The 26,278-nt window shown below is 36.0% G+C and overlaps 1 protein-coding gene across 1 annotated transcript in view; it reads right to left on the minus strand.

Moving 5' to 3' along the window:
* LOC107446616 (cytochrome P450 3A8) overlaps positions 1-23,505 on the minus strand; it is a 29,873-nt gene extending 6,368 nt beyond the window's left edge. Inside the window, exons 1-11 of the mRNA XM_087153520.1 lie at positions 23,341-23,505; positions 21,248-21,344; positions 18,855-18,907; positions 17,334-17,430; positions 17,128-17,244; positions 15,682-15,770; positions 12,730-12,875; positions 10,891-11,006; positions 10,255-10,414; positions 6,883-7,046; positions 5,575-5,663 (exon numbers count right to left, since the gene is read on the minus strand). Of these exons, the coding sequence (XP_087009646.1) occupies positions 5,575-5,663; positions 6,883-7,046; positions 10,255-10,414; positions 10,891-11,006; positions 12,730-12,875; positions 15,682-15,770; positions 17,128-17,244; positions 17,334-17,430; positions 18,855-18,907; positions 21,248-21,344; positions 23,341-23,420 (1,208 nt within the window). The 5' untranslated portion in view covers positions 23,421-23,505. The remainder of the gene's footprint in view (positions 1-5,574; positions 5,664-6,882; positions 7,047-10,254; positions 10,415-10,890; positions 11,007-12,729; positions 12,876-15,681; positions 15,771-17,127; positions 17,245-17,333; positions 17,431-18,854; positions 18,908-21,247; positions 21,345-23,340) is intronic.
* Between the last annotated feature and the right edge of the window lie 2,773 nt (positions 23,506-26,278).

Here is a 26,278-nt window from a genome sequence, read left to right on the forward strand (position 1 = left end):
GGAGTTGAAACGGACCCTCCTCCCAGATCGAGTCACGTTTGTCTTTGGCAGAACAGTGTTCGTTTCAGCATTTACCATGCTGGAAGTTGACTCTGGGGAAGTAGGTCTGGAGATAGGAACGGATGCTTTGGAAACACTTTTTGTTGAGCTGGTTTTGTCGAAGTTCACAGAAAAACTGGGTTTTAAACGGTCAACACTAATAGTTGTCGGTTTGTTGTTGATGGAGATGGTTAAGAATTTTTCAGCTCTTTCTATGACTTGAAAGGGCCCGTCATAGGGAGTTTGGAGTGGTTTCTTAACACCACCATGACGGACAAAAACATGGGTGCAGCTCGCAAGGGAAGGGTGGACAAAAGAGCCTGGCTCGCTGTGTGAAGATGCTGGGGTTGGAGCTAGAGACTGCATCATGTTCTTCAGTTGTTTAACAAACTCGGACGGGTGAGGTTCGTCGCTATTTGATGTAGGAGCAAGGAATTCACCTGGGAGACGAAGTGTCATACCGTAGACAAGTTCGGCAGAAGTGCACTTTAGGTCCTCTTTAAATGCAGAGCGTAGTCCAAGGAGAACAATGGGTAGGGATTCAGTCCATTTAAGTTTGTTGTGGCACTTGAGAGATTGCTTGAGCGAGCGATGAAAACGCTCTACCATGCCATTGCTGACAGGGTGGTAGGGGGTAGTTCTAATATTTTTAACCCCAAGCAATCTTGTCAAAGATGTAAAAAGGGAAGACTGGAATTGTCTCCCTTGGTCCGTCGTGATGATGGAGGGAACACCAAATCTGGACACCCACTGTGACACAAATGCGCGTGCCACAGTCTCAGCTGTTATGTCACCCAAAGGAATGGCTTCTGCCCACCTTGAAAAACGGTCGATGCAGGTAAGAAGATAGGAGAATCCTTCAGAAGGTGGCAGGGGTCCAACGAGGTCTACGTGGACGTGGTCGAATCGACGAGATGGCTGAACAAAAGGTTGTATCGGACTACGGGTGTGTTTAACGACTTTAGATTTCTGGCAGTCCACACAAGCCCGAGTCCAAGTGACAACATCTTTTGCAACTGATGGCCACACGTAGCGATCTAGAATTAGCTTCTTGGTAGCTCGTATGAAAGGGTGAGACAGGTTATGCAGCTGGTCGAAGACTAATTTTCTGAAGGCAACAGGAACGAAGGGACGCAGCTTGTCTTTTTCAATGTTGCACCAAAGTTTCAATTGACTTGGTATGGTGACGACTTTCAGCTGAAGCGAGTTCTCGTTGTTTTTCAACAAGTTTTGCAGCTCGGTGTCAGTTTCCTGCGCTATAGCTAGATCCTCAAATGTCAGGACTTTTAATTCATTGATTCGCGATAAGGCATCAGCAACGACATTTTCAGAACCGGATATATGCCGAATGTCTGTACAGAATTGAGAAATGAAATCGAGGTGTCTGAGCTGTCGTGGGGAGCAAGAATCTGAATTTTTTGTAAATGCAAAAGTTAAGGGACGATGATCGGTAAATATAATAAAATTTTGTCCTTCTAGCTGGTGCCGAAAATGTTTAATTGAAATGTAGATAGCTAGAAGTTCCCTATCGTACGTGCTGTATTTCATTTCCGCTGCACTCAGTTTACGAGAAAAGAAGGCCAATGGTTTCAGACCATCGATAGTTAAGCAATTTAAAACAGCGCCGACCGCGGAATTTGAAGCATCTACATATAAATGCAGATGTTGGTCGGGGGCGTGGTAAACAAGAGTCGCAGCGTCAGCCAGAGCGGATTTACATTTTTGAAATGCAAGATCTGTTTCCTGAGTTCAGAAAACTGGCCGTTTGTCGTTCTTTTTACAATTAGTTAGAAGATTATTTAAAGGCGCCTGTGTTTCAGCTGCATGGGGCAAAAAGCGTCTATAAAAATTTAACATGGCTAAAAATCGCCTGAGCTGAGAAATTGTCTCAGGTTTTGGGAATTCTGAGATTGCGATAACTTTTTCGGGAAGAGTTTTAACTCCTTCGGATGTTATAAGGCAGCCTAAAAACCTTACAGAAGATTTACCGAGGACACATTTGTCAGGATTTAATTTAAGACCATATTTAACGAGGCGCGAGAACACTTGATGGAGGTGCTCTACGTGTTCTGTTTCAGACGAGGAGGCAATTAAAATATCGTCGAAATATGGTACGCAAAATTCGAGGTTAGATAAAACTTGATGGATATGTCGTTGAAAGGTTTGACCTGCATTTCGAAGGCCAAATGGCATAGTGGTGTACTCGAATAAGCCAAATGGAGTGGTTACAGCAGTCTTTGGAATGTCCGCAGGGTGAATAGCAATTTGGTGATAAGCTCTTGCTAAATCAATAGTAGAGAATATCGTTTTTCCATGTAGGTTTTGTGTACAATCGTGAATGTGGGGAATTGGGTACTTATCGGGAACAGTAATTGAGTTTAGTTTGCGGTAGTCACCACAAGGACGAAAGTCACCATTCGCTTTTTTCACGACGTGAAGAGGGCTTGCCCACGGACTTTTTGATGGTCGAATTATACCTTGAGAAATTAAATATTCGAATTCTTTCTTTACAGCATTTTGGACATTCGGCGCGAGTCTGCGGGGTTTTGAAGAAACTGGAGGGCCTTTCGTTTCGATATGGTGAAATACCTGAGTTGTTTGGTTATTAGTAATAGGTTGGGAAGGGTTGATCAACTCAGGATATTGACTTAAGATCTTATCAAATTGAGTATTTCCGACTAAAATAGCTATATTAGATGATTCGGAGTTGATATTTATAAGTTGACCGTTAGACGAAAGTTTAGTATTTGCATCAATAACTCTATGGTTTTTAGCATCAACAAGTAAGTCAAAATGTTTTAAGAAATCAATTCCTATGATAGGTTGTCGCACGTCAGCAATAACAAAAGGCCAATTGAACTGGCGTCGCAGGTTTAAATCAAGCATAATACGTTTAGTTCCATACGTTGGTATTTTCGTGCCGTTGGCGGCATACAAAGTTAAATTGTTTAAGGATTTCGAGTTAGAGGCATAGGTTTTTGGAATTACAGAAACGTCTGCACCAGTGTCAATTAAAAAAGTCATTTTAGAGGAGGAATCGGCCAATAAGACACGGTTGACGAGGCGGTCGTTGTTTTGGCCAGGAGACGATCGCCGATTTAGTTTTCCGAAACAAAACAGCACGGCGGCGTACATTTCTTTGCCCTATTACCGAAGTTTGTGTGGTAAAAACATTGACCATTAATTGGTTCTTTAAATTGCCGGTACTTTTGCGAATTACTGCGTCGTCTAAAATGTTTGGCTGGTTGATTTCGAGACTCAGCCATTTGCTTGTGAACCAACGTAGTTAACTCACTAACTTGCTTAGATAATTGAGCTATCTGAGCTTCCATTTCGCCTGAGGTTTGTTGTTTATCTGTTGTTGCAGCGTTAATCGAATGCGGATTCCAAGTTTCATGAATTTTGTCTGCGACGATAGCTAATTGGTTTAGCTCTTGATTTAGGGCTGCCAAAATGGATTGCGTATTGTTTGGCAATCTACCCAACCATAGTGATTTAAGCAGCGCTTCTCCTACGGACGAGCCAGCTAAGGAACGCATGCGCGCAAGTAACTGTGAGGGACGCTGATCGCCCAATTCCAAACCTTGGAGTAATGTGCGAATTTTCGAAGATTCGCTCTCGGAATGCGAATCTATTAAGCGCTTTTTAATAGCAGAATACGGAAGATTGTCAGGTGGAGTAATTAGTATGTCACTGACAGAGGTTAGTACGTCAGCGTCAAGAGCTGCTACCACGTGATTAAATTTTGTTAGTTCAGTAGTTATATTAGCTAATGAAAATTGAGCCTCCAACCTAACAAACCATAGCGTAGGATTTGATTTCCAGAAGGGGGGTGGTTTTACAGAGACATGTGCAATTTGTGCCTCTGGGGTGATGGGGCCATCATCACCAGCCATTATTACAAAATCAAAATTTGCCAAAAACAAATGAAAAAGAAATTTAGAATGTTTTTTAAGGGTGAAAATGAAGAATTACGATCCGGAAATATTTTACGTGAATTTTGTACACATTTTTAAGCTAAATTCAGAATTTTACAGATAACACGGTAAGTAAACAATTATGCGTGAACTGAGTGCAAGAGGAAACACAAATACACAGTATTTCTTAAAAAAAAAATCAAAGAGTAAAAATTAATTAAACATACCATTTTGAAGCAGCTCGAGGATCGATTTCACGTGCACATACGATACATGAAAAAAAAAAAAGAATGCTTGCATCTTTATAAAAAAAATTATTGTTAACCTTAATTTTTAAGAAAAAATTTAGAAATATTTAAGGTCCAGAGCAATCGGCATAAAATTTGAGCCGATGATTAAAGATTTAGAAAGTTACGCGTTATATTCATTGAGGGTCACCAATCTGTGGTGATTAGATTAAATAATATTAAATAAATTGATTCAATAAAATTAATAATCACAACAGTTTAATAATAATTAAAAAAAGAAGAAATCATATTAAGTTACAATGTAAAAGACTGACAAGATTAACGACAGCAGCATTTTAAGAGAGGTGAATGTTCACCGGCTAGCAAGCCCGAATGAATGTTTATATTCAGCTGTTGCCAGATTCTGGAAACTAAAGTTTGAACACAAGAGATGTTGCCATCACATAAAAAGGTTGAGGGAAATGTTTTGCACTGCCATCTGGCGAGCAGAATTCATCGCCATCTGGTGAGAAGGTGGTTCACCACACGTTGTAAACAAGAAAATAGATCTTTTGTTATTAGGAAGTAAAAAGTATCTTTTGTTGCTGTTTTCCAGCTTCCAAAACCTGGCTGAGGTTTTCGCGATTTCCCCCACCTCTCTCAACTTTGTCTGTGATCTAATCTACCTCTTGATGCCTTCTATCAACCGCCAAAATTTGTCATTCGAATTGTAGAACACACTGTTTTGGTTAGATACGAAGGATATTGAATTTTTTCCAGATACATTATGTGTAAATCCTTTACAGAACAGGAAAAAATTATGAATATTAAAAACACAATCACTTAACCTTGTCATGATTTGTTCTTTCTCACGGAAATATTGTAAATAATAAATTAAGATCTCTCAAAAAAATATCTACTTCAATAAATTTTTAGTGAGATGAATTGTAATACAATCATCAGTTAAATCTGTTATAAATTGCCAGAAAAACGAATTGCGCTGATACAGCGAACTAAGACCCCATACGACACCAGAATTTTATGTGTTTTGGACAGCGTTATGAACAGACTTAAACCTTGCCTAGAAAAAAAAAAACACATTTTTTTCGAACAAAACTTCTCAAAAAATCACTTTTTTTTCATTTAATATTGTTGAAGGAGTGTCTGACTATTTTTTTAATTCATTATGATTAATCCATCATTTGTATATTTTTTGATTCTTATAAACAAAAAAATTGTTTTGAAACTTTTGTTTATAAAGCAACGCTAACAGTAGGGGGTGCTATTATTTTTTTCAACCCACAAGTTACATAAAATATTTCAATTACGACCTTTCGAATTTATTCCCCAAACTAGCAAATAAAATTCATATTTGAAATGTAAAATCGAACCTGAATGCAGGAGGATAGAGTCTCAGAGTTTCAGCAATGATGCTGTCCAGATATTTCATCTTCTGTACAGATTCATAAGAGATAACATCCTGGGGGGGGGGGGAAATATCAACTCACATAAAATAAAATAAAGTAAAATAACATGTAGGAGCACAAATATTGCATAATCAACAGGAGCAAATGATCACTACGTTGCGAAGACTATCATCAGTGCCTATGTACGACACTGATACATATATATATATATATATATATATATATATATATATATATATATATATATATATATATATATATATATAAATTGCCACTGGCACTGATATATATATATATATATATATATATATATATATATATATATATATATATATATATATATATATATATATATATATATAAACGCCGAAGAGCCATTACATTATGACCGCCCTCCATCCATAACAATGGGCTCGCCGAGGTTTTCATGGTTTCTCGCCCAGGAGCAATGTTTTCACCCATAATCCTCATAGAACAATCCCTGACGTCTCTAAGCTACTTGAACATAGTTGCAGACCAGGTCCACCCATTCATGGCAACAGTTTTTCCTGCGGGGGATGGTGTTTACCAACAGGATAATGCACCATGTCATACGGGTCGAATTGTCATGGATTGGTTCGAGGAACATTCCAGTGACTTTCAAGTCATGTCTTGGCCCCCAAATTCACCTGACCTTAATCCAATAGAGCATTTGTGGTCCTACTTTGAAAACCAAATTCGTGCTCCCACGCTACCCCCTCGCAATGTGAGGGAATTGCAGGACCAGTTGGTGCGCACCAGATACCTCAGACTACCTATCAGCACCTTGTGAAATCAATGCCATGACGGATAATGATTAGATATTTTTGGACTAATTCGAGGACATATCATTAAGAATTTAGGACATTTCCTGTCCTGAAAGAATTTCACAGCTTTTTAGAACAACTATTAAAATTCGAGTACTATCCTCAAGATTTGAGAACGTCTGGTTAGCTTGTCTTAGAAGCGAGAAGACCTTCACTTGGGTCACTTCAGTAATCCTTAGGAGCGAACCCAACAGAAGCAGAGGAGGTAAATAAGAAAAATGTTACAACCGTCCGCCTACTAAACAGTGATAAGGGGGGAAAATAAGAAAAATCTCACAACGTTCGTGCTACTGAAAGATCGGATTTATCGTTTATGGTAACTCATGCTAAGGCTTAAGGAGATGTGAGCCTATCACGGAGTAATAAATTTTTGTCACGATTTCTGTTATTTATATTTTTTGCCAGACTCTCTTGCCAAATAACTTACACCGCTATCCTGGAGGAGTTGTTTTACTTCTGCATATGCCTGTTCTTGAATGTCCGGGTGCAGTGCCATGAAATAGCAAGCGATGGAAAGAGTGGTGGAGGTAGATTCGTAACCAGCTAGAAAAAATACCACGCATTGCGATACCATTTCATCCGTAGACAAACCTAAAATAGATTGAGCAGCAACATTAATGTGGAACTTCCCGTTTCCTCTTTTAGCTATATGTTTATAACTCACACATAACAGGTGATTGCTAAATCCGCGCCTGATTTTAATACAATACATTCTCATAAAAAATTGTATTTGTGAACTCATGAGGGACACTCATACCGCATACGAATTTGAAGATGCGAACGAGAACCTGATAGGCAAATTTTTCGAGGGTAAAAATATTTCACCCATCAAGTTCTCGTTAACATCTCTGATGTCACACACGCGAATTTTTCGCATGCAATGTGATGAGGCTTTATGATTAGGGTTCTATAAATTATGGAGAAATATTTTTAAATGAAAGCAGAAATATTTTAAGAGCATGTGAACAAATTGTTAATGACTTAGAAATCAATTAAAGTTTCATTTGGAAAATGTAAGTTCTTCATTTTCTGCCTTGTTTCAGTCACACAATAATTTCAATTACATGTAAAGATATTAACAGGTAACTTTATATCCATTTTCAATATCACAGCGATTTCATTGAATTGAATTGAAAATTAGTTCAGAAGCTGAATGCTATAAAACTTGACTAGTGAAAATTTGGCCGTAGCAGGATACATGTCTTTCACGGTATTAAACAACACAGATGGCATTTCCTTTGCTTTTCTTGGAAGCTTTAGTTGAGTTTCTTGTAATTCCAGGTTAAAATATTTTCAACGCATTCTTCGCAGACCGCATATTCGAGTTTTATATGCTGATCACTATCACTCATTCCTGAAATATTTTTGACCTACACTGTTCTTCCTTGTCATTTAAATTGCCTATTTGTTCTGGATCGAAATCTTCAAGAGCGAAGTTTAACCCCTTCCAGACCTGCGAAAGAAACTCATCCCCGCATTATCCGAGATTATGCGTACTAAAGAGTACGCATACGTATAATAAGAGAGCACTGCATTGAGATCGCATCCATGTGATCTTGGGCCACTAGAATCACAGAGTCTCGTTTCTTATATGATACCGTGGGTCATAAAAAGACAATCGTGCAATGTGATTACAATCCTGAAGCGGTTAATGATGTTTGGCGAAATCTGGGTCCTCGTTTTTTTAATTATTTCAATTTTTACGAATAAATTGCTCAAATGTTTTTGGAATTCAAAAAAAGAAGTGAAAATTGCAAGGGGAGAAAATCGTAAACACAAGTAAAAAGCGGCTTTCAAGAGAACACCCGTCTCGCTTCGTGGCAGGTACTATGGTTACGAGGAAAGGATACTTCGAATGATGGTGTGAGGTGAATAGTTTTGTCTTAATATTGGCATAAGTTGTCGTGAATAAACCAATCGGCACCTTCTTTCCTCTATTTCACTCCCATTAGAAATGTGCTCTCGCTTGTTACCATAGTAGCAGAAAGCCCCAGACCTATAGTCTGCAGGAGCTCTCATCAAAGCCGCACTATACACGGATAGCGTTTTCATTATTATTAGCGTAAACAGCAACAATCTCAATTCATTATTATTAGCGTAAACAACAGCAATCTCAAACACTTGACCTGCTGTACTTCCTGTTAGGAACTTTACAGCTGCTTACTACAGCTTATTTTGGGAGGTGATATTTTCGAACAGATAATTTTGTTTTTAATAAAGGAATAAGTTATATAATTTCTGACTTTAAATCTGTTGCATTTCATGAGATATTAAGTAATTCTGATGAGTTTGAAGCAAAAAACTGCTTTAGTTAATAGATGTTTACTAGTTTAGTTACTAGATGTACTGTTGAAAAGGGTGACCCGATAGCGAGATTTAGAAAGAATTCGCTTTTTTTTTTATCAGTCCTGGTTTGGCCTCTTTTTATTATTACTTATTAGTCTTCTAGTTGCAAGCCGTGCACCCCCTTACGTTAGTGTAAGCATATTATTCAAGTTTATTTTACAAATTATCATTTAAGTTTAAATTTCGAAGCTGGTATATTGTTGATAAGGTAATAAGTGTTTTATAACGATTCCTCTTTTTTTTCAAATCACGATTCTTACGCCTAGAAAAGACAGGACTTCTTCAACTGACGTTTCCCTTTTTAAACACACATAATAAATAAAGTAAAAAATACACGTATACAAAAAACACAAGAATCACGTTGCGAGCCAAATGGCTTCAAAATACACCTGTATTAGTAACCCGGAAGTAAAAGCAGTAAGGGATTATAACACAACCTAGTTGAAAAAGTAAAACATATGAGGATATTCAGCAATCATTATGTGGATGATTGTACAGTGGACGTCTTTCTGTATTTTTCACGCCTTTGCACTACTTATAGAGTCCTAATAGAATGACTTTCCATAACTATCATTCACCGTTTTACCTATTCGCAATCGCAATGCTGGAATACGCCATCTGGGGAGAAAACCGATTCCATGTCTTAACCCCCCCTTCCTTCATTCTCTCCTCCTCTTCTCAGCTGTATAGGAATGTACTACGATATTTCCCCCTTTCTTAATATTTTTCGTATTTACTTGTAACAAATATTATTTTTAATTTTCACGTCGCTTTCTTTTAGATTTACGTTCAATGTAGTTTTCAGTTCTATATAGTTTCCTAAATTGAATATTTTTAATCAATCTGAAAATCGAGAGAGAAACTGGCGTACTTTCTTACTCTTCACACGCTAATGGTGAAAGGATGTGAAGTGTTGGCATAGATCTTCTCTACGCCACCTGCAACCCATTTCGATTGCCAATTTCTAATTTGCCCTTCATGTAGGAATAACAAATCTGAATTAACAAAGTCGAATGGATATTAAGGGTCTTCAAGGGCCCTGAGTTTCCACAGTGTTTGTTGAGTGAGATTTTGAGAAAGAAAGTGATCACTCACTTGAATAATAATTGAGATCATTTTGTTTGGATTTCAACATTTAGTTAATGTGAATTACTCACAATAATTTCCTCAATTGTTTGTGGATAGCATTCATCTGTATTCGGCATAATTTTTTTTAACGTAATTCTATTATTTTTTTTTAATGTAACTTTGACAGGACGCAAATTTTTTCCTCGAATGGCCATTCTCACTGCATGCTGTTCATGAGCTTCTAAATATTTCTAAGAAGAATAGAGTTTCTGATTAGTGATATTTTCATGAAAATATTTTTTTCACCAATCACGTTCTCAATCTCTCTCAACGGCGTTTGGAACCGCATTTGCAGTGTGAATGACCTTTGTTATTTGTAACCTACTTTTTGTAACAGGATTTTGAAGTAGGGCTTGATTATCCTCCATTCCTGCACCATAATTTGTCGTTAAATCGTCCACTTCCTCAAACGATTGCTTTAACTGCCCGTTGCTTTCTACCTCTTTACAGGTGTCTAGCAGAAGTTGAAGAAAATCATTTGCTGTCTGTTTGGAAAGAAAAAATGGTTTTGTTTATATAAGTTGAAATGTAGTATATTAAAATAGAACTTTTTATGTCTCCCCCAAATCTATATTAATGTAAACTTCGCATCTTCCCAAATTGAAAGCAAAACTTAAACTAAATGTATTCTCCCAAAGACGTGAAAGAATTTTCTCGCATTAAAAAAAGTAAAAAGACGTCTAACAGTTTTTGTTTATATGAGCAGTTCAGTTTGACTTAATTTCTCATTTCTGGCCAGCTTATTGCCCAGTTTGCTCCATCAATTTCATTGCCAATGGAAAAAGAATAAATAAATAAGCTCCAGCAATTTTGTAATAAGAATGTTGTATAAAATGGATCCAGCAACATAAAAAAAAAGACTATCGCAATAAGTTAAGTATAAAAAGGTTCCCAATAAGTTACAATTTTTTGAGCGTGGTCAGTTCTAAGCATAAAAATTTAAAGAGAAAATCCAACTTACTTTTCCAGTTTTCCTTCTTTCATCAATTATTTGATACGTTACTCGAGAAAAGAAATTCAAGCTCTCCGAAGAAAAGAAAGACTCGCCCATCAACTTCATGAGTTTCGGAAAAAGAACTAAAGATAGGAAAACAATGTTTCTGCAACAGTACACGAAGAAGATTTTATTAAAAAATACAAATTGATGTTAGTCTGTCGAAGTAAAAATAGACTCCTTTTCTTCATTCTATGCTACACTTAAAATTGTAAGGGAGTATGAATGTAACGACTAAAGCATACATTTAAAAAAAAAATTATTATAATATCACATACTTTTTTTCATTGAAACGCGTGACTCATAGTAAAATTACTTAAAACATATAATGACTTGAATTTTTAGCATGGAAAATGGTGGGTCAAAGAAGAGATGAAAAAAAGTGTTATTTACAATGTTGCCATGCCAGTGATTCAGCTTTTCTGAACTCAGTGCTGAAACAAAAAGAAAAGGAAGAGAATGTGGCAAGTGTGATATCTCTAGCTTTTATCGCGGTAGTGTTGCAACTTGCCTTCGCTATTGAAGTGGGTGCTCCTAATTAAAAATTTCCAAATAAACTGTAACTGTTACCATGGTAACCGTGACTGTTAACATCGTTTCACTGTAACTATTATCATGGAAGCTCTATAATCTTTTTAACACTAGTGTTAGGCAGGCGCATTTCTATAATCTTTATATAAAATTTTATTCAGTTTTTCCTGATTCATCGCCATGCTTTACGAGGAACTACGCAGCACATTTTACAGGTCGAAAAATGAATCTCATGGAATTTGGTTTTATTTTTACCTCATTCATAAAAATTGATTACATGATTTTTTTTTTCCTTCTTTTTTTCGAATTTCATTCCTAAGCTCAACAAGGCAAGTGATTAATAGGGAAAACCTCCACTCAGATGGTTTGATGACACACAAAAAAAAAAGATTTAAAAGCATTTAAAGTAAATAATTTGAAAAAAATGAAGCCTTAAGGCTTGATTTTAATAGGATAGACTCCATAGAAGATAGAAATTTGATACATAAAAAAAAAACTAGTTGGAGTTGCCCTGATCTTCTCTGGGTTGTAGTGCCAAGAAGAAGATTTTTAAGCGGGCGTTTTTCGATCCTTTTCCTACAAAATTTTCGATTATCGTTTATTAATGAACAAAGTTATTTTATAACCACCCTGTACCCAGCATACTTCCATTAATGCATTCAGAGCTATCATATTTGGTGAGGTTTTATGTACGAGGTTGCCTTATATGTCACTGGTATTTTATTTTATAGCAACCGTTGAATAGCCGACCCGAGGTGTACGTTCAATTGTAGTTCAACATTAGTAGAGCTAGTAATTGGTCCCTGTAGTTTTGAACCCAATCCAGAAGACAAAGGAACTCCTGGATTAAGTTTTGGGAGAAATTTGCCTTAGTGCAGGAATTCTGATGGAACTAACCAGCATTTGCGTTGCAAGGAGAGAAGAACCACGAAAATCTCCCACAGTTAGCCTTGTGGCAAGCGGACTTTAGGCCATGATCCGTCTGTCACAAAGGATCATTTACGTCGGCACTATGATCGGTGTAAGCCAGGTGCGGAATTCGTATCGACCAGTCATCGCTGGGATTCGAACTCGGTTTACCTTATTGGAAGGCGAACGCTCTATCCCCTGAGCAACCACGGCTATTGTTGTCACTAGTGCTAAAATATTTTTTAAAAAATAATATATATATATTAAAACTTTTTTCTCTAGTATTAAAAAAATAATAAGTGCATAAAAATAAATAAAAACATTATATTAATATGATAGGAATCAGGAAAAATGAATGAAACTTACCGACTCCTACCAGTCTCCAGTTAAATCCGGGTGAGAAGAGCTTACTGGCCATTCGGACGAATTTATTGTTGGGATCCTGTTGCGAATCCAACTTCGTAGAGAATGCAGAACTGGCGATGACATCCAGTGTAAAAGCACCAAATACTCTGAAATTATTGGAAACGCACATCAGGACTCTTTCTTATAAAACATCTGCTTCTTATTGAAAACGTCACATATTTAAATATTAATCAAAGCAAGATGAAAAGGAAGGATCAAATGAATGATCAATATGCCAATAAACATTCTTTCTATGGGGTAGCAAAGTTAAGAGTCAACTAACCCTACTGCCAAAACGCAAATATTTGTCTCTCTCTTTGCCCATCACCAAGAGGAACAAGAATATTGGAGCAAGAACTCATTCCGTAATAAAAACCGTCGATAGGATTGGAGAATTTTTACAGAAGAATATACTTTACAAATCTGGTTCTCATTCTTCATTGACGGCAATGGGAGGTGCGAGAAACGCATGCAATGAGAATGGTCTTTAAAAAGATTGTTGTTGTACTTCACACTAGAGCTGCACAATGATCTATTGGCGACGGTCTACGAAACATCCCTGAGGATGATCCGAAGACATGCCATCACAATTTTGATCCTCGGTAGCCCGACGACCAAGATTGAGTTGCTTACAATGAATGGATGGTTGACTGAATGAAAACAATTACAAGCGTCCTAAAACTGGGTCCGCAGTAGACTGATAGTAAAAACATGGTTCCGAGTTGAACATCAAAGTCAAGCATCACTGGCTGCCGTCAGTAAGCGGCTGGTGATCACTTTGATCAGCCTGTGTAACAACCGAGGGTGTGTGGTACTGATCTTCGCTAAACTGCCCTACCGTTAAGTGCTCGCAGGTCGTCAGGGTACCAAAGCAGGGGAGCCATCTCCTCCGCAGGGCATAAAAATTACATGTCTTCGGGTCATGTTTCCAAGAACGTCTGCAATAGCCCATTGTTCAGCTCTAGTGTGACGTACCTACCAAACTAACTACCCTAAAACCGAAAGAAGCTTAGAAAACTTCCGGTGTATCCCTCCGCTTCTGTTATGCTTACGAGGCACACATGTGAGCAGGTTTAATATTCTAGGAAGTTTCATTATTGTAATTTGTGTCTAAATTTACGCTTTATCTAATCACTCATAAGAGTTTTCGGCAATTTATAAATTCTAACAGGCCAAGAGCCTAAAACAAATATAAACAAAATTAATATCACAGCATAAATAAAATGTAAGGTTAGCCATATTATGAGTATTATCCCTTATTTAGCTATACTTATGTAAAATAGCATCATTGGTTATTTTTTGGATAACATCTTTGCAAGCTTGCGGAGTCTTCCATTTATTGTTTGTTTCGCTGAAAGAACGCGTTACATTGTAAACACTACAAGTATAATCCTATTCGATGGAGGGTTTTTTTCAAGCTTAGGCGCAAAAATTAGTCGAAAGTAGTAATCTGAGAGTTTTACGACGAATTTTAATCCTTTGAGTGACATCTGCGCTTAGCTTTACACAATCAACCATCCATAAGAATAACGTCCAAGCACTGCGCGTTCTCTGTAAAGATAAAAACATCGAAACGAACATTAACACGAAGGTTCTCCTTCTTCTTCTTGAGCACTACAACCTATGATAGGCCAAGGCCATCCCAATAAGTTTTTGCCATCTTGATCTATTCTGTGCCATGGCCTTCCAGTTAGTTATTGCTATCATCTTCAGGTCCCTCTCAACTGCGTACAGCCATTTAGTCAGTGGACGACCCCTTTTTCTTGTACCTCCTGATTTAAAAAAAGTTACTTTTTTGCGGGGTCTTCAGATCTATAAAGGTATTGCAAAGGTAGACAGAATTGTGTAGGGAATGCTTGAAAAATATGTGTTGACCACAGGCTCAGGTCCAACCTGTTCAGTAACCGGAAGATTTAACCAAGATGAAAAAGACGTGTACACCTTCGACTGGGGAAAGCAGGGAAGCTCCCCCCTCACATAGTAGTAGCCTTCCAGTGAACGAGAAAATCCGATTCGAAGTCCGTCGTGAGCGTATCACGATGTTGAGAGGTCACGTGGGAAGTTGCCATTGTAGTGTAGTTTAAGCCTTAATACTGTTTGCGATAAAGACGATTTGTTTGTCGAATTCAGACGAACTCAGGAAGTGCTGCCATATACGATGAAGTCTCGTAGCATGGGGTTCACCAATGTAAAGAAATGTGAGAGCGCATTCGTCAGCGGCATCGAATCAAGGACTTCTTAGGCAGTCATCGGGTGCTTTAACCACAATGAATAGGATGATCAGACAAAAGTGAGTCTGTCAACGTCAAGTTGAAAATACCGGTTCTCGCCCGATCTCCGTAGACGAGCATATCAGTCAGGACCACTTGGGAACACCGATAATCGTTACCTCGAACGCTCTATCCCCTACGGTTTAGGGGATAGAGTATTTCGCTCTTATGAGGTAACCCGGGCTCGAATCCCAATAAGGGCTGAATGATATGAATTTTGCACCAGACTCGCATCAAGCAAAGTATTGACATAAAATATCCTCAATGGTAGAAGGATCATGAGTTGGAATCCTCTTACCATTGGGCTAACAGTGAGGGGTTTTCGTGGTTTTCATCCCCATGTAACGCAAATGCGGGATAGCTCCTTAAAAAAGCTCTCCATGATGCTTGATCCAGGAGTTTCTTCGTCTTCTGGATTGGGTTCAAAATGGCAAGACTATGGAGTTGAACACTGATAGTCGTAAACTCAGAAATGACAGGCTGTTCAACGCCGGTAATAAAATAAAATAAAGATGAGTTAGAAAACTTTATTCTCCCTCTCGTAAAAGTCGTCGAAGATTTCACTAGAGATATTCTCTCAATATCGATGACACGTTATTTTAATACAAAACGTGTTTTGATAATGCAAAATTCTAAAACTCACCTTTTCGCGTCGAAAGTTTCACCCTGTTCCGCAACTTTTGCAAGGTTGTTCATCAGAGTTTCGCAGCAATCTCTGAAAATTCCCATCATCTGAAAAAGTAAAAATTACGGGTTACAGATGTTCTTTTAATTTCAACTTAAGCAAGCTATTGCGCCATTTGAAATAAGATGGATAAAACGCAAACTTCTGAACAATTAAGTTTACTTGAAAATCGATCCACTGGCATGAAAAACATCAGGCTAACTGAATAACATAAAATATTACATGAAAATTGATCACTTGGCACTATAAACCTTAGTCGAACTATGAGTTAGCATTGAAACATACAATTTGAAAAATGTTGAACTGATTGAAATGATTACTCAATATAATTCTTGTTTTATGCAGAAAGTGACGTAGATTAATAAAATCACTTTAGGGGAAGTCTAAACTGTTTAGCCGATCCTAGAGTCAAGAATGTATTTCTGATCAAGGAAACAAACAACTTTTGATATCATATAATGACTCCCAATGTTTAGGATAGATTAGCTAACAGAAAACCCCTTCCGTTTGCGATTCCATAAATCTTAATAGTGTTAAAAAATAAAAAATCATTGAAATAGTAAATTTGAAAGAATCTTATGAGCTCTACGCTGAGCTTGAATAACTTCTAAATAAATACAAAAATATTAAATGGGTAGATTTCATATATTCGCCCTAGATGCAGCATAAAGACTGTAGTAGATTTTTAAAAAAAATTCTAGTTCCAGCCCCCCCTCTCCCTCAGTTGCGTTGTTGTGATCTATTAATCAAACTTTAACACTTACTGATATTTGAGCTAATTGTTAAACTATATTGATATAGAGTAAAACCTCCAGGAAAAAACCATCTCTGTGTATAGCGACATCCTCTATTTACGACTATTTTGGGGAGCTCTGAATTTTTTCCATAGATTTTGTATTGATTTGTTGTTGTTGTTCATTTACGTCGCTCTAGAGCTGCACAATGGGCTATTGGCGACGGTCTGGGAAACATCCCTGAGGATGATCCGAAGATATGTCATCACGATTTTGATCCTCTGCAGAGGGGATGGTACCCCTACTACGGTAGCCCGACGACCTGCACGCGAAGTCGAGCACTTTACGGTAGAACAGTTTAACTAGGACCAATACCGCACACAAATCAACGAAAAATCATGTACCCTCTATAACATTTTGAAGACAATGGAGGTAACCCAAAAAAACGACAAAAACCTCTATTAACGACTGTATTTTGTTTCACTATATTTTGTTATTGCCCTACATTGTTACATAGTATTTAAATTATAGTGTCAAATTGCATTTATCTGACATTGTTTAATTAACTATATTGCTTAATTATATATGGTTAATTGTTTAACTGCAATAGCCCTCATCTGTTTTCCAAACTATATTTAATCATAAATCCAATAGATATAAATTCACTTACTCTTTTCATTTTTCCAGTAGAGAACGTGGGTGAAATGATTGTTCGAATCCTTTTCCAGTTTTCTCCCTTTGCCATGGTTATCATATTATCCAATTCTTTATTGCCTGTTTCACTGAACTTTAAAAAAAAAAGAAAAAAAAAAAAGAGCAAGATTTTTATGAACTTCCTATCTCTCATAAATAAATAAATAATTTATAGTGACTTACCCTGTTCCCTTGAAATACTTGGATATCCTTCACTAAGATATTTCTTAAAATGGATGGATCTCCAACTGAGAGCATGGGTTTGTTAGTTTCGAAATGCCTGTTAAAAAATTAAAAAATATATCACCCTGAATAATAACTTTCACAAACTGATTTCCAAACTTAATAGTTTAAAAAGATGTCCTCAAATATGCTAAGCTAATTAGTGCTAACTGTTAATTATGTTGCAAAATTAAACGCAAAAACGTATTAATTTCTTAATGAACATGAATTCCTTTCGACGGATTTGGATATTTGACAATTTGAATAAATGGAGTCGCAAGTCTGGAACATATATTCCCAACCTTGGTCGACACAAAACTGTACATTTCCGAACACAAAAGTACAGTTTTGTACTATGTATTACCAATATAAACGTCTGACATTACTATGGATGATTGACTGAATGTAAACAATAAAAAAGAACTTAAAACCGGAGGAAATTTAGAAAACTTCTGGTGTATCCCTCCGCTTATGTTATTCTTACGAGGCGGTCTGTGAACAGGTTTAATATTCTATGAAAATTTATTAATGTAATTTATGATTAAATTTGCGCGTAATTTCACCATTCAAATAGACTTTCCTGTAGAACAAATTAAATAAAGAAGAAATATATGAAAACGAAGTAGAGTTAGTTTCGAAGTCTTAAGGGTTTTAAAAGTAAAAAAAAATTAAGAATCAAATCACAGGTGGCGCTATGTTTAATTTTCGCCAAGGTAAGACTTCCGGTTTACTACTTCCGATTGTTTTTCACGTATAAGATTGAAAAATCGTTCCATTCAATGTTGTTATACTTGTAGTGTTCACACTATAACTAATTTTCTCAATTAACCTCAGATAAAAAGAAATAACAATAATTTTGGAAGAACTCACAACCACGCTATGATGCTACCCAAACAATAACTACAGGCGATAGCCACAATTTTCTTAAAATTTTTTTTCGGCTGTTATAATTTATAAATTACAGAAAACTCTTACAAATGGTAAAATTTCACGTAAATTTGATTAAAAAAAATCGTAATAATAAAACTTCCTGCAATATCAAGCCTCGTAAGCATAAAATAAGCTCAGGAACACTATTTCCAGTAGAAAACCGAAATAAAGCATCACTGGCTGCGATCAGTAAGCGGGTGGGTCACCACTTTGATTAGTCTGCGTAGGGACCGAGGGTTGCCGGTATCGATCATTATTAAACTATTCTACCCTAACTTCTTGAGCAGGTCGTTGGCCCACCAAAGCGAAGGAGTCAACCGCTCTGCAGAGAATCAAAATTGTGTCTTCGGATCCTCCTCAGGGGTGTTTTCCAGTAATAAAATACCTACCTACCTGAAAATGGATACAGTTCAAAATGCGTGTTTACGAAAGCTCATCAATGATATGTTATAATAAAAAGTAATGATCAGGCACATGCTTTACTTTTAAATAAATATAAACTTTTCCTCAGAAAAATAATTATAATAAATTAATTAATTAATGGATGCTCACCCATATATGGGTCCATATTTTAAATATCTTTCCAATTCAACTTCATGCCCCGGCTAAAAACAAAAATGTATTTGAAAAAAAAATCATGCAGCATTTTGAAACAGTAAAAAACATGATAAATAATTTCACAAAAATACTTTATTTTCAAAGTATTTTCAAATATAGTTTTATCTTTGTTCTTCTCAGAGTCTTCAAACTTGTTTTCAATGTTTAGGTTTTTAATATCTTTGTTGGAAACGGAGTAAAAATTATATACACATTGAGTATCGCACATTAATATTTAAACTAAAAAAAAAAAATATTGAGTATGGGGAGATTAAAAAAAATCAAAATGATTTTGATCATTGTCCAACTGAGAGAAAATGAGAGGTAATTGTTAGAAATACATTAAAATTCATCTGATATTCAAACTGGTTTTGGCGGATTTAATCAAACTTTCTAGAATGAAGACTCATGATAACACTCCTGTTAGATTTCGATAATATTTTTCGTCTCCTATCTGCATACTTTTTTTTAACTTCGCTTTTTTTAAAGGATTCTAAATAAAGGCTGCCTCTAAAGCTTTTAATAGGAACATTACCTAGTTAAGCTGCAGATTTACTAGTGCATGATTCGTTAAAATACGGAATCAAGAATTCTTAGCGATTTACTTGGTAATGTGCGCCTCAAAGCTCTCCGTATCGTTAAAGTTCGAATGTTTTTCTCGCATTCTATTAACTAATTTATTGATTGTATTCGTTTCAATTGATTCTTCAGATAAATAAGTTAAAATTACGTTATTTCCTTAATTGTAATAACATTCTAAACCGTTCGAGTCTTTACATTATAGTCTATAGCAGGGGGGGGGGGAGACAACCTGTGGCTCTTTGAAGGATTATTAGTGGCTTTCGATAAACATACCCGAGTTCCCTTTTTGTGCTAATATATTTAAAAAAATTATTATCGTTCCGTATGTGTTTCAAAATGTCTTTTAAATGACTGACAACAAATATGAAAGACTAAGTGCAACGTTATAACAAATTTCATTTCCGACCAAGTTAAGAATGATCTGACTCATCGAAAACTGCGAAATAGATTTCAAAATAGATTTCAAGACTTGAAATATTTTAAATCGTCTCTTGATTTCTTTTCTGAATCCATTTGAAAAAAGCAAAATTCAAGGTGAATTTAGCATTTCCAATATAATTATGACTCAAAAAGTATCTGGAGAATTAGAATTTATAGAGATGCAAGAAGATCAAGGTCTACAATTAAAATATAAGTCGACGTCGATTACTGAATTTTGGAAATTTGTACCAGAATCGAAGTATCCTGAATTAAAAAAGGCTGCTTGTCTAATTATTTCAATATTCGGGACCACGTACTTATGTGAATCATTTTATTCCTCTTTAAAATTCGTGAAATCCAAACACCGATCAGTATTAACTAAAGCATCTCAAAGAATTACTGAGAAGTGCTATCACCCATTATTTACCAATTTTAAAGAATTATCAAGAGAAGTAAAATAAATGTGTTTAATTTTTAATATTTAAATTCAATACACATATTTTGTACTTTTATATATATATTTTCAATAAATATAATTTCTGTAAAAAAAAAATTAATACCTTTTTTGCATACCTTTTACAGAGCTATATACTACCTATTTAATTGCGGATCGCGAAAAATTTCAAATTTTAAAAATGGCTCGACTATTAATGAGTTTGGCCACCCCTGATCTATAGGTTGATGATTGATTTTTCATCTACTGTATTGATTGTAGCAACTTCGTTTTTCAGATAGCGAAAAATAAATAACACTATTTTAGTTTAAGAGTACACAGAAACGTTTCTGCTATTTCAACAAAGATCTTTATTTTCACTTTAACGAGTGCTTAATGAGCAGATGATCTGGTTAGTTTGTTTTGTTGATTATCAAGGTAATTATAGAACTATTATTTTGTCATTTTTACGGATCATCCTACTTAATCTGAAGAGTAGCTAGTTAATCTGTAAGTTGGTGGGTGGTTGTTGACAATCACATGGTCGCTTTGGAAAATGTCCGAACTATATACTAGGTCTAGTTAAGGGACACTGCCCTGTATACATTTGCCTGGTATGTCCTACATCAATTTTTTTTTTAAGGTCAAGTGCCACTGCCCAGTATGCATTTCACCGGTACTTCCAACACTGATGTTTCTCCTCTAATCTATGCTCAGCAAATATTAAACTATCGAATAATTATAATAATCTCAACGAATCAAATGAGTATCAATATCAAATATTTCGAACATTCACCAAAGCAACTATGTGATTGTTGACATTCACCAGTGAATGTTGACATTCTCTTGATTTTAGTCATTCGCGGTAACATATTCTTTGTTTTATATTATCTAAGGTCAAGGTCCACCATACCTTGGTTACGATGTCCAGAAGTGTTCCAATGAAGGGGTAAGGCTTTACAAAAGGAACATTTCTTTCCTTCCAATAATTGTGGCTTCGAATAGAGTACCTTAAAAGTAATGGTCAATATTCAAAATTTATCATCATTATAAGAATTTTTTTTTTTGTTCTACAAGAGCGAAGATGAATTTTTAAACAACTTAGCGCCCCCTCCTCTGCTCGTTCCGCTCGCCAATCCCCATAATTGCTTCTCATTAATCATTTTTTCCCCTTAAACGTCAATTTTTTCTAAAAAAAACACACAGTTATTGTAGAATGAAGAGGAAAAACAATTTCGCAAATTAATCGTAATGAAATTAACGATTACTTATATTTGAAAATATTCATCTGCACTTAAAGAGAAATAATGATAATAATAAAAATAACGAAATAGCACTTGAAATTGCAATTACTTTTAATGAATTTAAATTATGATGAAAACTCTAGCTAAAATTATATTAAAAAATCGTCCCATCAGCAGTTCGGATTTAACTCTGTAGTTACATTATAGGTGATCACAGATCAAACCAATGTTTTTTTTTCCCCTCAAAGCTTAACGCTTAATAATTCTCGAATGTCAGTTTTTTTTTTATTCCATCGCACTTCCTTTGCATTTTTCTACAACCCATCACACGTTCAAATTTTTAAATCTTATAGTTATTGCTTAGAAAGACAAAATGTAACGTTAAATTAGAGATCCCCCTTTTTTTAATATTCAACATTATTACGGAGCAAAACAAAATGAAACGTATAGAAAAAATATTCGCGACAAACCGCTTAAAATTGCAATAACTTTCACACAAACTGGAATTTTGAAAGAAACTCTGTGTTAAGTTCATAAACAAATAGGACCCTTCCCCTAAGCCAAATGTCATTCCAGTGGCCTGCAGAGCCGGCCGAATGGTATTTTTTTCGTCAAATTTAACAACATATAATTCTCGAATCAATTTTTATTCCATCGTACTCCTTGTATACATTTTCTGCAATCCATCAGAATTTCAAGCTTCTAAGTCTAACAGTTTTTGTTTAGACAGACAAAATGTAACGCTAAGTTAGACATCCAAACAACGATTTTTAACATCGAGAGAAAGTTCTTACGAAGGGTAAATAGAATATTAATTTTTTGTAGTTTTTATTTTTTAAGTTAGGTGCGCCAAAAATAATCGAATTTTCGCGTACTAAAATGTAATCTTTAAAGCTTTGGAAGTCATTAGTTTTGCTAATATGAGGCTCATTAAGTATCGATATTATAAGACACAAAAATGTACTTTATCTGATTATCGTAAATGATGTCACACTAGGAGGGGCTGCTTCTAAAATCGAGACAATTCTTGAGAAAAAGGAGGGTGGGAACCTGCTCTAAGAATATCACACATGTTGATTAAAATTAAACGTTTCGAATCAATAGCTTAGTTAATTTATTTAATTAGTTTTCGTTATTTTTTTGCGTGCAAATAAGTACACTTCGAATCTTTACAGTTGGGATCACAAAGGTTAAACACATAAAGTTTAAAAATAAAATTTGAAATGTGATATATATCGTGTATTTTGTTTATGAGCTGCTATTTAGTATATATGTTTATAGAATATAGCGTGACATGTGACAGGGAGGGGAAAACGGTGAAGTGTCACACTTGGTGATAAAGGGTAAGAAAGGGGTTAAAAATATTGATAGAAAGTGTGATATGGTGTATGGAAACATATTCACATTTCTGATCCTCATTCTGAGTGTGGTTAGAAAATATAGCTCCAACAGTTCTATCGGAGGACAAACATTTAAGTGCCATTGTGAAATTTACTTTTTGCTTATTCCCTGTATTTTTTTAAACTATTTTAGAGAATGAAAAATATTTGTAATATAAAGACATAATTTTTACACTATTTTGAAAAATTCAATTTTAAAGGACAATAATCAAAATTTGAACAAAATCGGTTTCTTAGCAATAAAATTTTACGAAAATAGAATTTTTTTAAAAATTGTATGAACTGTATTAGAAATGTTTTATAAGTTAAGTACTTTTGTCATAAAAGGTTACTAATAGTATCGTTAAAACAAAAAGTTTTACCTGTAAAGAAATATAATAATCAAGAATGATATCAAAACAGTGCTAAATGATAATTCTCCGAATATTGAAAACATATTCATATTCAGGGAGGGATTTGAAACTAAACGAATAAGAGCTTTGAGACTAAAGAATCACGATTTCTATTCAGTTGGTTTCCTTATTAAAGCAATAGAGATAACAACAGCGATAAATGTTCAAGGTCTTATTCATAAGTTTTCGTAAACATTAATGTCGTTCATCTTAGATTAAAGTTAAGGATTTCTGATTTCATTTATATTAAATTTGAATTTAAAAAAAAAAAGCTGAAAGATATTTTGAATGGTAGGCATGTCAACAGTAACTGTGAACCACAAAATTTTTATGAGTAGGAAAACAGGAAAATTTTCTTTAAACAAAAAAAAACAAAAAATAAATAAAAAAGGGAAAGGGAAAAAATTACAGAAGTCATCACCGCCGGGATTTCAAAAAATTGTCCCTGAGAACATGCTCTTACTGTTCCTCATAAAAAAAAAAACTTTTTATAACCGTTACATTAACACGACAATCAACCTACTACAGAGAAAAAAAAATCAAAAGCAAGCAAATGTTTTTTTAATTGCATAGCAACATCATAAAAAGAAATTAAAAAATTAGAAGTAGAGACAGCTATTTCGATACTATTAGCAAGCACTAGCATCAAAGTTGAGCCCCGAATATTTTTTTTATTATTAAATCAATTAAATCCAGTAGCCTTAAAAAAGTACTATGCTTTTGTGTGTGCAGGCTAACCCACAAAAGATTTGCAGTACTTAGACAACCACCAGTTGCCTCAGTGATTGACAGTAGACAACCACCAGTTGGTTGCCTGAACCTAAGTGACCGAACACCCCTTTCAATAGTGATTTTTTATATCGTTGAACAGTCGACCCAATTTTTTGGGTTTACGACAACTCATATTCAACTCCGAAGCCTTTTAATTTTGAACCCGATCCAAAAAACAAGGGAACTCCTGGATCAAGTATAGGGAGAAATTTGCCTTCTTGGAGAACTTTTTGATGAAACTTACCCGCATTTGCGTTACGTAAAGAGGACACTATAAAAAAACCTCTCACGGTCAGCCTGACGATAAGGGGTCTAACCCATCTACCACTAAGGATATATCACGTCAGCACTGTGGTCGGTGCCAGCCGGATGTGGAATTCGTATCGATCGGTCATTGCTGAGATTCGAACCCGATTCACCTCATTGGAAAGCGAACGCTCTATCCCCTGAGCCACCACGGCTCCCAACAGTGATTTTATATTTGATAAACTTTGCAGATCAAAATCAATGAACGAGAACTGACGGTCTTCCATATGCATACTTTTTTTTGGACTTATTAGAAAGCGTCCAGCAAGCTGTCCTTGTATTCTTTAATATTGCATGGAAGGGCAATACAAATGGAGAAAAAAAAGCTATCACCATTCCATTTCAACTAACTGAGAACCTTTCCAATTACAGACTTATTTACCTGGCCGCAGTGTCAAAATGGATGGAGAGAATCAGAGAATGATGGTCAAAAGATCTTGACGAGAAAAAACTTTTATCGGATTACAAGGTAAGCCTCAGACGGAAAAGAAGTACCATCGAGCTTTCTTGTCCTCTCCAGTGCAAGTATGGATTTCATAGGCTGTTGTTGTTAATTTACGTCGCACTAGAGCTGCACAATGGGCTATTGGCGACGGTCTGGGAAGCATCCCGGAAGATGATCCGAAGACATGCCATCACAATTTTGATCCTCTGCGGAGGGGATGGCACCCCCGCTTCGGTAGCCCGACGACCTGCGCGCAAAGTCGAGCACAGTTTAACGAGAACCAATACCGCACACCCTCGGTCCCTACGAAGACTGATCCAAGTGGTCCGCACACTGACAGCAGCCAGTGATGCTTGACTTCGGTGATCTGCTGGGAACCGTGTCCTAACGATCAGTCCACTGCGGGATGGATTTCATAGGCGGTTTATGTGGATATTAAAAATGCTATTAATATAGGGTACGGAGAAAAAAGGGTTGTTTCCCTCACTGTTTGGGATTTAATTGAATGGTTGTTCCATTCAATTATTTGGTTTGCTTGGTTGTTAACTTTGCACTAAGAGACACACTAATGAGCTATAGACGATGGTTTGAGGTTCATATTTATAAATATGATCAAGAGACAAAACTAAGGCACTCTTATCACATTTCAGATTAGAGGTCAAATGGTGATAGTTAGCAGTCTCCGCACCATACAATGAAGAGCCGTGGTGGGTCAAGGGTTAGAACTCCCAAACCTGGGTTCGAATCTCAGTGATGGCTAGTTCTATACGAATCGACCGCTGTTCTCACCTAAAATATCCTCCGTGGTACACGGACCATGGGTTAGAGTCCTCTTGCCATCAGGCTAACCATGGGAAGTTTTCGTTATTTTCCTTTCCATGTTACGCAAATGCGGGATAGTTCCATTAAAACGTCCTACACTAAGGCAAATTTCTTCCAACACTTGATCCAGTAATTCCATTATCTTCTGGATTGGGTTCAAAATGACAAGGCTACGGAGTTGAACAATAGTAGTCGTAAACTTAAAAATCGAGTCGGCTGTTCAACAGCGATTATAAAATAAAATTAGATAATATTAAATTGGACCCATAGTGGCTCAAGGAATAGATCACTCGGCCTCCCGCTCAGGTTAGGTTTAGGGTTCGAATGCCAGAGTTGGCATAGCAGTTCGATACGATACCCGGCTCGAATCACCCACAGCACTGACACATAATATTCTCAGGGGTAGACGGTTACATTCCCCTTGCCGTTGGGCTAAACATAAGAATTTTTTTTTCTTTTTATATAATGCAAATGCAAGCTACTTCCATCAAAAAATCCTCCACGTAGGCTAGTCTGTCCACAAGAGTTCCTTTGTCTTTTGGATTGGGTTAAAAATTATAAGAA

Source organism: Parasteatoda tepidariorum, chromosome 10, assembly GCF_982258835.1.
Source record: "Parasteatoda tepidariorum strain Cologne lab strain chromosome 10, Ptep-v5.0, whole genome shotgun sequence".
In the NCBI taxonomy this organism is placed as follows: Eukaryota; Metazoa; Arthropoda; class Arachnida; order Araneae; family Theridiidae; genus Parasteatoda; species Parasteatoda tepidariorum.